The 17,663-nt window shown below is 38.1% G+C and overlaps 1 protein-coding gene and 1 pseudogene across 1 annotated transcript; one reads left to right on the forward strand and one right to left on the reverse strand.

The window, feature by feature from the left end:
- Positions 1–8,282: 8,282 nt before the first annotated feature.
- On the reverse strand, positions 8,283–12,828 carry LOC107789798 (putative apyrase 7; annotated as a pseudogene).
- Positions 12,829–16,158: 3,330 nt separating this feature from the next.
- Positions 16,159–16,734, forward strand: LOC107816020 (uncharacterized). Its single transcript, XM_016641687.2, has one exon. The coding sequence runs from the start codon at positions 16,159–16,161 to the stop codon at positions 16,732–16,734; it is 576 nt and encodes a 191-aa protein (XP_016497173.2).
- The last annotated feature ends 929 nt before the right edge of the window (positions 16,735–17,663 follow it).

Consider the following 17,663-nt stretch of genomic DNA (forward strand, 5'->3'; position numbering starts at 1 on the left):
GTACTTTAAAACCTAAGGTCTCAATGTCTTTGGTCGAACTCCTGCAATGAGTTAGTGTCGAATATATATAGACGAAAGAGGGGAGAAAATCATATGTTAACAATAATAACGTTTGAGAAGTGATATGTTCCAGTTGTTTGGTAATGGTTTGCCATCCATCGTTCCGGGTTTATAAGACCCTCCTCCGATTATATCGAGGACTTGATAAGGTCCTTCCCAATTCGGGCCGAGCTTTCCTTCATTAGGATCTCGAGTGTTGGCGGTGACCTTCCTTAGGACTAAGTTCCCAATCCTGAAATGGCGGAGGTTGGTTCTTCTATTGTAGTACCTTTCGATTCGTTGCTTTTGCGCAGCCATTCAAACAAGTGTCATTTCTCGTTTTTCATCTAATAATTTGAGGCTAGTACTCATAGCCTCGTGGTTTGATCCCTCTGATGTATGTCGAAACCTTGCGCTGGGTTCTTCGACTGGAATTAATGCTTTGGAACCATACACTAAGGAAAACGGAGTTACCCCCGTACTGGACTTCGATGTTGTTCTATATGCCCAAAGGACTTCGAGAAGAATTTCTCTCCATTTCCCTTTAGCTTCGTTCAACCTTTTCTTCAGGTTTTGGATGATAGTCTTGTTTATCGATTCGGCTTGTCCGTTCCCACTGGGGTGATATGGTGTTGACAAAATCCTTTATATTTTATAGTCTTCGAGAAATTTTGTCACTTTACTTCGATAAATTGTTTACCATTGCCACATACTATTTTTGCGGGTATCCCAAATCGACACACGATGTGATCCCAGATGAAGTCTATAACCTCATTTTCTCTCACTTTCTCGAACGCCCGTGCTTCAACCCATTTAGAGAAATATTCAGTCATAAAAAAATGAATTTAGCTTTACCTGGGGCCGATGGTAGAGGGCCGACGATATCCATCACCCATTTCATGAATGGCCATGGGGATAGGACTGAATGAAGTCGTTCTCTGGGCTGATGGATCATCGGTGCAAATCTTTGGCATTTATCACATTTTCGAACAAACTCCTTAGTGTCTTTTTCCATGCTATCCCAGTAGTATCCTGCTCTAATGATTTTGTGAATTAGTGATTCGGCGCCATAGTGGTTCCCACAAGTGCCTTCTTGTACCTCTCGTAAAATATAATCGGTGTCTCCTGGTCCTAAACATACTGCCAATGGTCCATTGAATGTCCTTCTGTATAATGTTCCATCTTCAGCCAACATGAATCGAGCAACTTTGGTTTGTAGGGCCCTCGATTCTTTAGGGTTCGATGGGAGTTTTCCGTTCTTCAAATATTCAATATACTTATTCCTCCAATCCCAGGTTAAGCTTGTAGAATTTATCTCGGCATGACCTTCCTCGATTACGGATCCCGAGAGTTGAACGACAGTCCCCGAGTCGATCTCATCTTCCTAGACTAATGACCCCAAACTTGCGAGTGCATCTGCCTCACTGTTTTGTTCTCGAGGCACATGTTGTAAAGTCCATTCCTTGAAATGGTGCAAAGTTACATTTAATTTGTCCAAATACCTTTGCATTCTATCTTCTCGAACTTCGAAGGTTTTGTTTACTTGGTTCACCACTAGTAAAGAGTCACATTTGGCTTCAATGACTTCTGCTCCCAAGCTTTTAGCTAGCTCAAAACATACAATCATGGCCTCATACTCGGCCTCATTGTTAGTCAACCTAGAAGTTTTGATAGATTGCCTAATAATGCCAACCGTGGGGGGTTTCAAAATGATGCCAAGCCCGGACCCCTTCACATTCGAAGCACCATCTATAAAGAGGATCCAAACCCCCGATGATGTATCCGATTTTATCAAGAGTTCTTTTTCAACTTCGAATACGAGGGTTGGCGTGAAATCGGCCACGAAATCCGCTAAAATTTAAGACTTGATGGTTGTACGAGGTTGATATTCGATATCGTACCCACTGAGTTTGACAACCCATTTGGCCAATCGGCCCGATAGTTCAGGCTTGTGCAAAATATTACGAAGTGGGTAGGTGGTTAACACACATACGGGGTGACATTGAAAGTATGGTCTTAACTTTCTAGAGGCACTTACCAGTGCAAGTGTCAATTTCTCTAAGTGTGGATATCTAGTTTCTGCTTCTCCTAAACAGGAAACTGCATACCTTGCTCTTCTCGAACTAGTATGCCACTTACCGTGATTTTCGATACCGCCAAGTATAGGTAAAGTTTCTCATCTGCCTTCGGTATGTGAATTAGTGATAGGCTCGACAAGTATCGCTTCAATTATTCTAATGCATGTTGGCATTCCGGGGTCCAAGCGAAATTGTTCTTCTTTTTGAGTAAAGAGAAGAATATGTGGCTTCGATTCGATGACCTTGAAATGAATCGGCCTAAGGCGGCTATCCGTCCGATTATCTTTTGCACGGCTTTTACACTATCCACGACGGTGATGTCTTCGATGGCCTTGATCTTATCGGGGTTGATCTCGATTCCTAGATTCGATACCATGAAGCCAAGGAACTTGCCCAAACCAACCCCGAAAGCACATTTGTCGGGGTTTAGCTTCATGTTGTATTTCCTTAAAATCTCGAACGTCTCCTGCAAATGAGTCAAATGATCCTCTGCGCATAGGGACTTAACTAGCATGTCATCAATATAAACTTCCATTGACTTACCTATTTGTTCTTCGAACATTTTATTTACTAGGCGTTGGTAAGTAGCTCCTGCATTTTTTAGCCCGAAGGACATTACATTATAACAATACGTTCCATACTTGGTGATAAATGAAGTCTTTTCTCGGTCCTCCGGGTTCATTTGAATTTGATTGTACCCGGAATAGGCATCTAGAAAAGTAAGGATCTTGTGGCCGATCGTGGCGTCGATCATGCGATCGATGTTAGGCAGTGAAAAAGAATCTTTGGGGAACGCCTTGTTTAAATCCTTATAATCTACACACATTCTAAGTTTGACCCTTTTTTTAGGGACTACAACTACATTGGCTAACCATTCAAGATATTTTACTTCCCGAATCGACCCTATTTTGAGAAGTTTAATTACCTCGTCCTTTACGAATGCGTGCTTTAACTCGGACTGAGGTCTTCTTTTTTGTTTCACCAGTTTGAACCTAGGGTACAGGCTCAGCCGGTGCGTTGTTATCGACGGTGGGATCCTTGTCATATCTAAATGGGACCAAGCAAAACAATCTATGTTGTCGATAAGAAATTGAATAAGTTTTTCCTTGAGTTCGGGGGTCAATCCCGTTCCCAGGTATACCTTTCTCTCAGATAGATGCTCGATCAATATAACTTGTTCTAGCTCTTCGACCGTTGATTTGGTGGCGTCAGAATCTTCGGGGATGATAAAATCTCGAGGGGTCAGAAAATCTTCCTCCTATTCTTCTATTTCCTGCTTCCCCGATTCGGTCAAGGCTGGCGGCTGTGATTGCTATTTAACTTCTCATTTACCTTTGATGCTTGACCTTTCCGAGGTTGATAGTATTGATATCGACGTTACCTCATCGACCGCAAATATTTCTTTCGCAGCATGTTGCTCCCCGTATACTATTTTTACACCGTCCTATGTCGGGAATTTTATTACTTAGTGGAGAGTCGAAGATACCGCCCTTATATTGTGGATCCAAGGCCTTCCGAGTAGGGCATTGTACCTCATGTCGCCCTCGATTACGTGAAACTTGGTATTTTGGATGGTCCCAGTCACATTTATCATTAGAATAATCTCCCCTTTAGTTGTTTTACTGGCCATGTTGAAGCCGTTTAAGACCCGAGCTGCGGACACGACTTTATTTTGCAGACCGAGTTGCTCCACGACCCTCGATCGGATGATATTCGCAGAGCTACCTGGATCCACTAAAACACGCTTTACTTGAACTTTATTTAATAAGATAGAAATTACTAGAGCGTCATTGTGAGGCTGAGAGATGCCTACGACTTCTTTGTTGTTGAATGATAAAGTGTTTTCGGGCATATAATCTCGGGTTCATTTTTCTCTAGTGACCGGTATCTTTGTGTGTTTGAGTATGGGTTCCTGTGGAGTGTCGACTCCACCGACGATCATATGAATGATATGTTGAGATTTCTCCTGTTCATTTTTCTGTTGGCGTCTCTTTCTCTGAAATGGTTCTTGGCTCGATCGTTGAGGAACTCTCGAAGGTGGCCCTCATTGAATAGATAGGTTACCTCCTCCCTTAATTGACTGCAATCCTCGGTCTTGTGGCCATGTGTTCCATGATATTTGCATATTGAATTTGGGTTTCTTTGGGAAGGATCGGTTTGCATGGGTCTGGGCCACCTAGTATCCTTGATTCTTCCGATTGCCAATACAATGCCCGATGCATTGATACTAAAGTTATATTCTGATAATTGAGGTGCCTCTATAGGATCGGCATATTTGTTGAAACCACTTTTGCTCATAAGTCCCTGAGAATTCTGCCCTTGATCACTTCTTCGATTGTTCCGGGCGGAATTGCGTCCTGAACTATCATTCCTTCGATTTATGATGTATGGTTGATATCGGTCTCTGTTCGACCTTGGATCTCTGTCGATGTCCCTCTGGTTTTTAATAACCGACCTGTTTGAATGTACTGATCTGGAAGGAGCTCCTAATTGGTCGTCTTCGACCCTGATTTTTGACTGATATCGATTGTGCACATCTGCCCAAGTTACAGCTGGATATTCAATCAAATTTTGTTTCAGCCGACGTGATGCTATCGAACATCGCTTGTTCAACCCTTGGGTGAAAGCTTGAACGGCCCAATCGTCTGTGACCGGTGGCAACTCCATGCGTTCCATTTGAAATCGGGACACGAATTCCCTCAGTATTTCATTATCCCTTTGTTTTACTTTGAAGATGTCCAATTTCCTTGTTGCGACTTTTATGGCACCGGCGTCTGCCTTTACGAAAGAATCTGCTAGCATGGCAAATAAGTCGATGGAATTCGGTGGTAGATTGTGATACCAAATCATTGCTCCCTTCGAGAGGGTCTCTCTGAATGTTTTCAACAACACAGATTCGATTTCGTCATCTTCTAAATCGTTACCCTTGATGGTACATGTGTAAGAGGTGACATGTTCGTTGGCGTTGGTCGTTCCGTTATATTTGGGAATCTCGGGCATATGGAATTTTTTGGGGATTGGTTTTGGGGCTGCACTTGAGGGAAAAGGCTTTTGCACGAATTTTTTGAAATCCAACCCTTTTATCATTGGTGGTACCCCCGGGATCTGATCGACCCTGGAGTTATATGTTTCTACTTTTTTATCGTTTGCTTCAATCTGCTTTGTGAGCTCCTCGAGTATCTTAGCAATTTCGGGAGTAGTCCCCGATTCTTGCTCATTTGACCTCACTATGGCTCGCTCCGTTCTGTGGGCAATTTCTCGAGGTGGACTAGGCTCCGGCCTGCCTGGTACCTGGGTTTGGCTCTGCCACTGAGCTATCACTACCTGTTGGGCTTGCAGCATTTCAAAAATCATACTCAAGCTGACTCCGTTTTCCTCAACGTTATGGGTGTCTCGAGCTGCAGATCGAGTACCGCCATGAACGCTATTTTCAGGTTCAGAAAGTTGGTTTGCCTCAAGGGCCACATGCGAATTAACGTCTAGTAGTACTTCGACCCGAGCTTCAGGCAATCCGACTCGAGCTTCCACGGCATCGATAAGCGGCCTTCCGACCCTGGGCGTCAAGTTGTTGGTTTCATCTTGAAGGCCAGCTTCGTTGTCGATAGGTAAAGCCATCAATCGAGGGTTTGCCATTGCTAATCCGAAATCAAAAACATTTTCAAAAGACAAGCGTAAAATGGTGTGTGTTATAGATTTGTATCAAATAACCACTGTTATCCTTAGCCCCACGGTGGGCGCCAAACTGTTTACCCGAAAAATCGGATAGAGTTGAATTTGTACGTAGTTCTAAGGATATATAGTATAACTTGACACAAATCGTAAAAAGAAATAGAAATATCCAATCTTGACTATAAAGAATGACAGATAAACACAATTGAGAGGAGGAAAATGAATGAACAAAATAAGATGAAGTAATAGAGCTCAAAAGGTTAATCTTTCAATATGAGAAAATAGTATTCTTGTTACCATGTGAATGTGTCTTTACAGAAACAACAATCATCTCTTTTATGGTAGAAGAATCATACTTTAGATATAATAAAAAATACATAGTGGGGAGCCCATGATGAATTAGCTTTTTCCTAATTCCTGCCAGGATTCTCTCCCCTAGTGCGGTTGCAACGACTCTTGTCTGTGAGCTCGATATTGACTCGAGCTCTCGATCTTGACTCGAGCTTGATTCTGACTCGGAGTCCGTTATCGATTCGGGGTCGGTGCCAGTTGGCCTATGAATCTTAAGCTCGATAATTTCGCTTCGCCTCATAGCACGATTTGGATTTGAGCTCGATAATGATATCGAACTTGACATTGATCGGTCCTATAACTCAAAGCTTGATGACCTGACTTCGAACCTCAACCTGATATTACGAAGACGCTCTTCGATCAAAGTATTACCATCTCGACCAGTTCGTACGACGGACTAATCGGTTTTGGCCGTATACAATAACTCAAATAATTTTGTTAATAATAATTTAGTAATTTTATTAAAATATATACTCATTGATACGCGTACTCTAAGACTAGTAAGCAGAAAACGACTAAAGGACTTTGGTAAGAATCAAATTAACGAGTTACCACAGACAATAGTTAATGATTTTTTTTTCTTTGTGAATTCATGTGCTAAAGGTGAATATCTTCTTCTTTATGAATTCTAGTAAGCAATGGGTTAACCAAATCACCTTGTAATAACATGTGCTGATATTCTCAGGCAAATGCTTATATGATTCTATAATTAGCAGCTGCAATTAATATTATATTACAATAGCAAATACGTACTACAAAAGAATCAAGGGGCATTTAAAATGCTAGTATTTACTTTCATGGAAGAATTGTGACATAGTGGGAGAAACATATTCCTAATCCAAAAATTTTGAGGAACTAGCTAGTCAGGGAAAAAGAATTTCTACCATTTTGAACCTCAACAAGATTAGCTATAAAAACCGGACTTGCAAATTTGAATCATAGTTAAGAGTCCAATTAATAACCCCAAAGTTCACTGGGTGCAAATCTTTGTCAAGCTCCTCATTATAATAACAAGTTCTCTAGCTAGTCAGGCCGTTGTTCTCTTGTCAAGCATAATCAATGCCCAGTGGCGCTAATCTATGCTTTGTCAGGCTAAGGTTATGTTGCTTCTAAAAGAGAAGAAGGCCATATTTCATGAGATTCTAGTTCTGGCAATTTGCAATTTGGGGTGAACTATTGGGATTCTTCATCACCCATGATTGTCTTCATCCGGCAAAAGTAGTAGATATGAACCCATAACTTTAAAAATATAATGGGTTCAACGCTATAAACCTTAAAAATTGATAACAGGAACTAGAAAGAGCGCTAGACGTGACAGATTAATGCGATTAAATTCTACTCAGCTATTATTTTTTTGGTTACCAGAGCGCAGCATTCTTCCCAATTTGTTCAACCACTAGACTTTCCAATGATCCAATTTAGATTCTCTGATGATCCAAATGCGAGTTAATTAAGCAACCCCAGAGATGCATCTACAACAGGTATTAAGGGATAACAGAGGAATTTTGCTGTGTCTTTTCTCTGGAACTCCGAAATTTTCTTCCAAATTAGTTTTTGAATTTTAGTACTCCCTATATTCCAATTTATTGACTAGACACGGAGTTTAAGAAAAAAAGATTTTTGAAATTTGTGATAAAAAAATATGTCATCAACATTTGTGTCTCATTAACGGTAAAAGGTGAATTTTAAAGTTAAATTGCTTCTAAATAAGTAAGTATCGCATTCTTTTTGGGACAGACTAAAACGAAAAGTATAACACATAAATTGTGACAGAGGTAACAACTAAAACAGGCTGGTTCAGTTTAGGATAAATTTATCCAATTAACAAAGGAAATGGGACATCGAGGTAGACTTAAGATACAAGAGAGCTTTCTATAGTAAATGCACAACAGAGTATTTTAGGCTCAATTAATACTGAGGTAGACTTCATTCAAAAGAGCTTCCTAAAGTAAACAAGAGAGTAATTTGGCTTAATCAAATATGAAAACATTCTTCTTTTCTATTAACTACTCATATGTTTTCTACTTATGCATTGCATAGTAAGAAATCAGATAATACAACCAGAACGATTAAGTCTCAAAACTATAGAAATAATGTCTTTAGCTCCAGAGTTATCATGTAAGTATAGTTCTTAATTATAGAATGTCATGTTTCACGTGCTTTTAAGAAAAGAATACATGTACTAATAGGACTCCACCGTTTGAGAGTGAAAGGAGCCGGAATACTGATTATGGTTGGTGCAATGTTATGTCTGAAAAGGGGAAGGTATGGCCTATGGAGGAATCTGGGCACTCAATTCACTACACATGATAGCGCACAGAGTAGAACAGCCAACGAAGTAAACAATATTGCAACAAGAATAACAGGATGTATCTTCATGCGCAATATATCATAACCATTAAGGTTCGTCCTGCTTAAATGTGCAAGCCATCTCTCAACAAAAAGACAATACTGTTCTATGAAAAGTTGAGGTGAAACACTAGTCCTAGCAACATCCCAAGTCTTCTCGCAGAATCCGCGACCCCTCTCCAATACAGCATCCAGCGCAGCATCAGAAGTCAAGTTAAAAAATCGATAGACCACATAGAAACCAGACATAGCATAGAACTGGCCGAAAGGACTAGGAAGTTTCTCAGCAAGAGCACATGGCTGCAACTCACAGTCAATTCCTGGACTTCGGTCTGACCATTCAGACAAGTTTACTGCAACTTTTGCAAGCGAGTTGCATTGTTCCCGTTTTGGAGCTCCAACAAGCTTAATGGGAACTCCAGGTTTCCCTCCTTTACTTATAACATTTTTTCCAGAAGGATTCCCATCTTGTTGGTGTAGAGACATACAATGAGAACAGATGTATTGCTCCTGGTAACCAGAATGTAGACAGGGATGCTTGATCTCAATGTTCCCACTAGCAAGATCTGCATCAGTGATCTTGGAAAGCCTCTTAAGCGGGTAAACCACAGACTTGCCACAAGTATCATTCAGGCCATAACCCGCTAAGGAGTAAGCAGTGATAATGATTAACAGAACCAATGTTCAGCTCTAAGCTAATTTCATCATGAACACTTTCTTTGCTTTCAAAAGTAACTTGAAGTTATGAGCCACCTAAGTCGAGGGCACCAAATGTCCCCTTTTGAGGTTTTGCCCCCAGTACATGAGTATGATAATTCATAGCAATCCATCCATGATAGGCTTCCTCCATGCCAGTGATGGTTTTGACCCATTCTCTCTTGCACAAGAAAGGCCAACTTTTCAGAATAGACCAAGCATTGTTAAGAAGCCATTCTGCGTCAGAATTTGGCAGCCTGCGTACACCAGCTGTAGCAAAAAGAAAGACGGAAGTATCCTTATATGCATGTTTAGGTATTTGATTCTCCGCCCATCGAGTTAGTGGCTTAATTGCTCCTTTCAAACCAGATATATTGTGCACTAACTTGTCAAATCCAGGTTCTGTCTCCATTCTATTGTAAGCCCGTCCACTCTGAGATCTTGAATTTCTCTGGAATCCTCCCGGCAGTGATCTCAATACAATAGGGAGACTGTCATCCTTTTTATGGTTAGGGATGCTTGATATACATAAACATGAGTTCCGTATTTATGTATGGTTATGGTTATGGTCTGGACCCTCGATAGAACAAGTTAAAATAACAAAAATGATGCATACAGGAGAAAAACAAACAACAACAAACAGAGGAATACAAAGACAGCTCGCATCCATTTCTTTCGTGTAGAAGCAACCACTTGTAATGACCCAACCGGTCATTTTAACTTTTAGAACCCCGTTCCCTAAAATAAAACTTTCTGTAGGTGCTTGTAATGATTTATGACTTGCGTGGATGGTTGGTTCGGGATTTGGAAGTGTTTGGGGTGAAACCAGAACACTTGGTTCCTTAAGTTGGCCTTAAAGTGCTAAGTTTGACTTCGGTCAACATTTTGAGAAAACGATCCCGGAATAGAATTTTGATGATTCCAACAGCTCCGTATGGTATTTTGGACTTAGGAGCATGTTCGGAATTTTATTTGGAAGTTCGTAGTTAAATTAGGCTTGAAATGACTAAAAATAAGAATTTAAGTTTGAAAGTTTGACCGATGAGTTTACTTTTTGATACCAGAGTCGGAATCCAGTTCCGAAAATTTTTATAGCTCCGTTATGTAATTTATGACTTGTTTGTAAAACTTGAGGTCAATCGGAGTTGATTTGATAGGTTCCGACATTGAATGTAGAAGTTGAAAACTCTTAGTTTCATTAAGCTTGAATTGGGGTATGATTCATGGTTTTAGCGTTGTTTGATGTGATTAAGAGGTTCGACTAAGTTCGTATGATATTTTAGGACTTGTTGGTATATTTTGTTGAGATCCCGAGGGCCAGATATCGAGCCCAGGTATCGAGCCCAGGGTTGACGAGGCACAGGCTCGAGCTAGTGTATCGAAGCCATGATCGAAGGTCCAACTCGAGGGCCATGATCGAAGGCAAGGCTCGAGGGCCAGGATCGAGATCCAAGATCGAGGGTCACAATCGAAGGCCCAGCCTCGATGTCCTGATCGAAGGCCCAATCTCGATGCCCTTATCGAGGCCATGACCGAGGTCCATGCTCGAGCCTGTGATCGAAGCCGCGATCGAGGACCAGTTCCGAAGGCTGCTGGGCAGTTTTATAAAAAGAGGGCATTCGTCCCATTTGCCATTTTTGACGAACTTGAGTTTGAGCAGAGACAACTTTTGGCAGATTTGCAAGGGAAAAATATTGGGGTAAGTGATTCTAACTCGGATTTGGTCTAAATATACAAGTATATCATTGTTTTCACAATTTAATTAGTGTTTTGAGATTGAAATTTGGAAAAGTTTAGAAATCTCATAGAAACGAAATTTTGAGATTTCGGTATCGATTCAGAGTCGGATTTGAGTGAAACTGGTATGGTTGGACTCGCAATTGAATGGGTTGTCGGATTTCGTAATTTTTGCCGGATTCCGAGATGTGGGCCCCGCGGGCGAATTTTTAATTAATTTCGGGATCTTTTCTTCAAAATGTAGTATTTTCTTATAGAATTGATTCCTATAATATTTAGTGATTTTATCGAATTATTTTGACTAGATTTGAGCCACACGGAGTTGGATAATCGTGGAAAAGGCCCTATAGTTGATTAAATTGGAGCAAGACGAGGTAAGTCTCTTGTCTAATTTTGTGAGGGGGAAATTACCTCATAGGTGATTAAGATTAAACAATTGTCGCTAAATTGTGGAGGCTACGTACACACGAGGTGACGAGAGTCCGTGCGTAGCTATTATTAATGTTAAAGTTCGGGTAGTTTAGGACTCAAAGCATGCCTTACTTGTAAAAATTATATTCTTTGATTTATTTATATTAATTGATATCTATATGAATATATTGTGAATTGTTAGATAAAGATATTAAAGGATAGAAATCTCAAAGAAATTGTTCTCCTCCCGAATTTATCTTATAATAAATATACTCTCCCTCCGGAGGTACATAAGAAAATGTCCTCCTTTCTTGTGGAGCGGGCCGAACGCCTCGGCAGGATAGATGCATCTATGGATCGCGCCGCACGTCCCTCGACAGTGTACACGACACTCTGGATCGGGCCGTACGTCCTCGGCAGAAATCGTGCTTAATAATAATAATTACACGATACTTTAATAATTTATTTCAGCTTGTGAAGCTAATTAATAAATTGAAAAAATCCTTAAAATTTAATGAATTATTATTCTTGCTTGTTTAGGAATTAACTGTTACTCCTATAAATGAGATTTAACTGATAAATTGGAATTTATTTGAATTGAAGGAATTTAATTAATATATTGAGAATTGTTACATTTGAAGGAATTTGATTATTTTCGCTGATTAAATAAATTATTGTAAATTCTGTAAATCATGATGATTTAAATATCCTAGTTTTATTTCAATTATTATTGACCCATAGTGAGTGTCAAGGTCGGTCATCTCGTCTCTACCACTTCGAGATTAGGCTTGATACTTACTGGGTACACGTTGTTTACGTACTCATACTACACTTGCTGCACTTTTTGTGCAGGATCCGAGACAGGTACTAGTGGAGGACCTATCATCACATACCCATGTCATCCCGAGGCATAGTGGTGAACTTCCTTTCTGAGCCGTTCTGCAGCTACCAGTGTCTCTTCTAATATTTATATTCTGTCTATTTCATTTCAGACAGTATTTGGAGTTTTGTATAATCTACTAGATGCTCATGCACTTGTGACACCGGGTCTTGGCACACACATTGGTAGAAGTTGATATTTTATTATTTTCTTAGAATAAAAATTTAACCAATGTACGATTGACTTATTAGTTGGCTTGACTAGCTGTAATGTTGGGCGTCATCAGTGAAATTGGGTCATGACATGTGGTCCCTTCTCCTTGGAAAAACTTGCGCGAGCAGTTTCTCTCTGAAAAAAGTTTGACTTGTTTGCATTAGTTGAACCCCTCTCTATTTCAACGTTAATATCAACATCATCCAGATCATGTCGCCGGTACGCAGAATGATGTTGAAGGGAAGAGGACAGTCTCAACTCAGTCTTTTGACCTAAGCTGTAGTTATAAAGTGAAGCAGGGAGAGGTGGCAACCCCGATGATACATTCGGAATACTAGATGTCTTTGTGGATGAGAGACGATCTGTGGCAGCAGAAACAATTGCTGCAAATTTATTGAGCACCATATTTGGAGAATTTACTAATTGCAAGCAGAGAAACTGTTCAAGCCACAGTTATCTAGTCTGTACCTCACATCATACTAGAAAAGCTCATTGACCACCAACAAATAAAGACAGTCAATATCATAATCCTAGTACTGGATGTACTAATGACATCATATATTATGAGCAGTGACCTGCAGGGGTTGTCACACTGATATTAGCAACATAACAAAAGAAACTGAAATCACTTGAACACAGTGTACTTAAATGGAGAACCAAGGAGCACCAAACACCACAGGTTTTTTCATTTGACGATTAGCTTCAAAAAATGTAAACTTAAATCATTCACAATCAGGCATGGTCCCCATCGCTTTGGTCTAGAGGTAAGAATGCAGTGCATGACATGTAGGTTAGGCGCATGTCATGAGTTCAAATCTTACTACAGACAAAAGTCTGGTATTTAAGTTGAGAAGGTTAGAGGGGCAGCCCCATTATCACCGAGTTTCAAACGGCCACTGGCCCTTAGGAATTTCTCAATAATAAGAAATGCGACAAGTAACATGGCATGTGGATCACATTTTGTAGAGTTTCCATATCCTAAGAAATCAGCAATAGCTCTGGTCTATGGAAATTTGGCAACCTCATTTTCCTAAAAGTTTTCTATAGGAGTATAAATATAATCAATCAGAAAAATGTTTAGAGCCCATTTGGATTAGCTGATTGTAAATAGCTGATAAACTTAAAGTGCTAAAAAGCCTTTTTAAGTAATGAAGCTGATTTTTAAAATAAGCATTTACGTATTTGGATAGAAGTGTTGAAACTGATAATAAGCAGTTGATATATTTGATAAAAAGTGTTGATAAGCTATTCTTTTGTTAAAATGACTAAAATTCTTTTCGAACTTTTTTTCAAAACATTATAAATTAAAAAAGTTCTTTGTAAAAAAAAGAATTAACAATGAATATGAAATGAAGAGAAAGCCATGAAATCTATTTTTGGAAAAGTAGTTTGTGAATTAGAAAATATTATTAAGGATAAACTAGTAAGAACCCGTTTGGATTAGCTAATTGTAAATAGTTGATAAACTTAAAATGCTGGAAAAAAAATTTTAAGTGCCGAAGTTGATTTTTAAAATAAGCATTTACGTATTTGGATAGAAGTGCTAAAACTGGCAATGAGCAGTTGATGTATTTGATAAAAAGTGCTGATAAACTATTCTTTTGTTAAAATGACTAAAATACTCTTCGAACTTTTTTACAAAAGATTATAAATTAAAAAATTTCTTTGTAAAAAAAAAAAGAATTAATAACGAATATGAAATGAAGAGAAAGCCAGGAAATCTATTTTGGGAAAAGTATTTTGTGAATTAGAAAATATTATTAAGGATAAACTATAAAAGTATTGGTCAAACTAAAAGTACTTATAAGCTAAAAAGTCATAAGTTGGGGGTGACCAACTTATGACTTATGTCTGATTTTAACTTATAAACACTTTAAATATTTACCAAACACGTAGATAAGCCAAAATGTACTTTTAAGCTAGTATGACCAGCTTATAAGCTCAGCCAAACACCATCTGAAAGTATTGGTCAAACTAAAAGTGTTTATAAGCCGAAAAGCCATAAGTTGGGGGTGACCAACTTATGACTTATGACTGATTTTAACTTATAAACACTTTGCTTATAAGCACTTTGGGTGTTTACCAAACGCGTAGATAAACCAAAAGGTGCTTATAAACCGATTTGACTCGCTAATACAAACACCTTCTTAGAAGGCATACATCTTCTAAGAAGGCTCCTGAGAAGAGGAAAAGTCCAACCTTGCCCTTAGAACACTTCGAAGCTGCTCAATTTTACTCTGCTTACACTTTTGGTCCATTCATACCTTTGCCATTAAAGGGTGACAGGCAAAAATGACATATCTTCCTTAAGGTGGAGGTAATATTAGATCAAAATTCAATCGGAGGGCAAAGTTGCTCAATTTCAGATATTACAGGGCAAATTTGACCCACCACACGTTAGGAAAGCATAAACTAAAATTACGACTCGTACTTACTGAGCACAGTTTCAACTTGCAAGTATGGAATATTTTATATATAAAAATAAAATATATTATACCATAGCAATTCTATAATGTCTTTCCAACTTCTGTGATCGTCTTACAAAATCAAATTTTGTATGCATTAACAATAGCAGCAAAATGAGGAAATAGTAGAGTTGCAGCATTAAATAAGTCTTGAAGTTTGCAGATCTTCAAGAATAAATACACAGCCACATTGATCGTGAAAACTTAAGATCCTAAATCCATCATACAATAGACTATTATTCAGAGGCGGACCTACACCAGTGTCACGTGAAATATATTTCTTGGCCCCTTCATTAACGAAATTACGCCTAGAGCAATGGTCCGCCTCTTAGCATAAGCTCTCCTCCTTGTCATAAATTCTACAATTTGTTTTTAAAGTTTCTTTTACTTCTTATAACTGGAATTATATACTACTACTAATTTATAATTTTTTATTTCACCTTTTCTCAATTCAATTATATTTTAATTTTTTTAATAGTTATAAATAATAGTCAGTACCCCAATCAAAAGCCCCAATCAAAAATCAAAGCTCGCCTCCCGTTAACTCATCCCTCAGCCTCAGGCCATCACTTCTCACTTCAAAATAGAGAACCCTTCTTCCTCAATCTCAATTTCTCTCATTGCTTTGAAAAAGTAGCAGGCATCAAATCTCTAGTTAGTATTTCTCTTGCTTTGAAACTTATTTTTTATTTATAAATTATAAGAGCATGAAGAACTGGAGATGGATGTTATATAATTTTATTTAGATTTAAAATTTTTGGTTCAAGAATGACGAATCGCCAGTAAAGGCATTCTTGGTAAACCCCAAATCTATTATTCAAATGATTTTGTTTAGGTTGAGCTTCTATTTTCTCTAAAATTTAGTGGTCTCTTAATTTTTTTTTGTTTAACTTTAAGAGGACGCCCCAAATTTTTTAAGAATGGTTGTTTAAGAATGGATGTCTTCATGTTTTTCAATTTATGTTTAAGTTTTTTATTCTTGATATACAAAAAGAAGTCAATTAAGTATTTTGAGAAGCACTAATTTCAATTATATTGTGCTAGCAACCAACACTATATTTAAAGGTCAGTGAAGATATCAAGTATTAAAATATAATTAAATTATGCAACATAGCCAGAATTTACAAGTAAATGTTAGTAGAGTTGTAGTATTAGTATTCAATAAGTTGTAGTATTTATTTTATTCTTGATTAAAGGGGTGTGATTGCTCTATTTATATTGTGTTTGTTTGTATTCTTGATAGACTCTTATAAAGGAAAGGTTGCAACAAATGAGAGATGAAGGATGGAAATCATTAATGGATGAAGTCTCTTTGTTTTGTGCTAAACATGACATTTTGGTGCCCAATATGGAAGAATTCTATATTCCTGGAAAGTCGAAGCGTAGGCCTTCTAGTGTTACTTATTCACATCACTTACGTGTTGAGCTTTTTTATACAATGATTGATTTGCAACTTCAGGAGCTTCGCAGTCGTTTTGATGTTGTTAGTGGTAACTTGCTTCTTGGTATGGCTAGCTTGAATCCGGCTAATTCGTTTGCTAATTTTGATAAGGAAAGAATAATGACATTGGCCAAGTATTATCCAGATGATTTTGGTGAATTGAAGTTTCGAGATCTTAGTCACCAACTTGACACTTTCATATTGCACATGAAGCACGGTGACCCTAGATTCTCGGATTTGAAAGGAATTGGTGATTTGGCAAAAGCGTTGGTTAAAGAAAATCTTGTGGAGACATATTCACTTGTTTATTTACTTGTAAAGTTGACTCTAAATTTACATGTCGCGACTGCAACGGTAGAAAGAGCATTCTCATCCATGAATTACATCAAAGATGAATTGCGTTAGTATTGGTGATGCATTTTTAAAATGATTGTTTAGTTTATTACTTTGAAAAAGAAGTATTTGCAAATATAAGCAATGATGCTATTATTGACCGTTTTCAGAGTATGAGAATGCGTCGAGTTCAAGTATAAGTGGATGATGTACTTTTGTTATATTAGTATCAATTAAAGATATTCTATAATATTGAAGTTTGTATTTTGATTTAAGTTGTGCCTTCTTTAGTTCTCTTTTTGGAATAACAGTAGATTACTGTTTGTATGTCGTGAATTGCTATTAAGGCCACTAAGCTTGTTTTACATTTTAAAGTTTATTCCAGTTTAGTTCATGTGTGCGCAAGGATGTGCAAGAATTTGTTTTTTGGAATACTTATTTTAAAATTTGTGTTCGTAGGTCAATTTGGGAGTATAATGAAGTTGAAGTTTGTGTTCACGGGTCAATTGGGGAGTCTGATGAAATCAAAGAGTAAGCTCTTTTTACTTTATTGTAGTTTTTTGCTTAGAAAGTTTATATTATATAGTGGATTATGCTGCTTATTTACTGGTCTATCCTAGAGTTTATATGTATTCTTTTACTAGCTAATAAAGTTTTGGGTAATTCACTCTAATGATAATGGTGCCCTGTCATACTCAAATCCTGGGTCCGTCTCTGATTATTATTGGTAATGCAGATAAAAAATGAGGTTTGGTTATTGAACACAACCAAACACTACCTAACAGTTATGCCGTATTGAACCACTCCACCACCTTCGTCCGCCTCGCTCCCTTTCTCTACTCAAAAGTTGCAAGTTTAAAACGTTTTTAGTCCGGTTTTCAGGGGGCTTTTTTCTATTTTTCCTAAAATCTTATAATCACCAATAGACGGCGTACTCGAAGTAGCGTAAAAAGGTTACAAAATTCTTTGAGAATGTATTAAAATGACATAATATATTTTTT

Source organism: Nicotiana tabacum, chromosome 4, assembly GCF_000715075.1.
Source record: "Nicotiana tabacum cultivar K326 chromosome 4, ASM71507v2, whole genome shotgun sequence".
NCBI lineage: Eukaryota > Viridiplantae > Streptophyta > Magnoliopsida > Solanales > Solanaceae > Nicotiana > Nicotiana tabacum.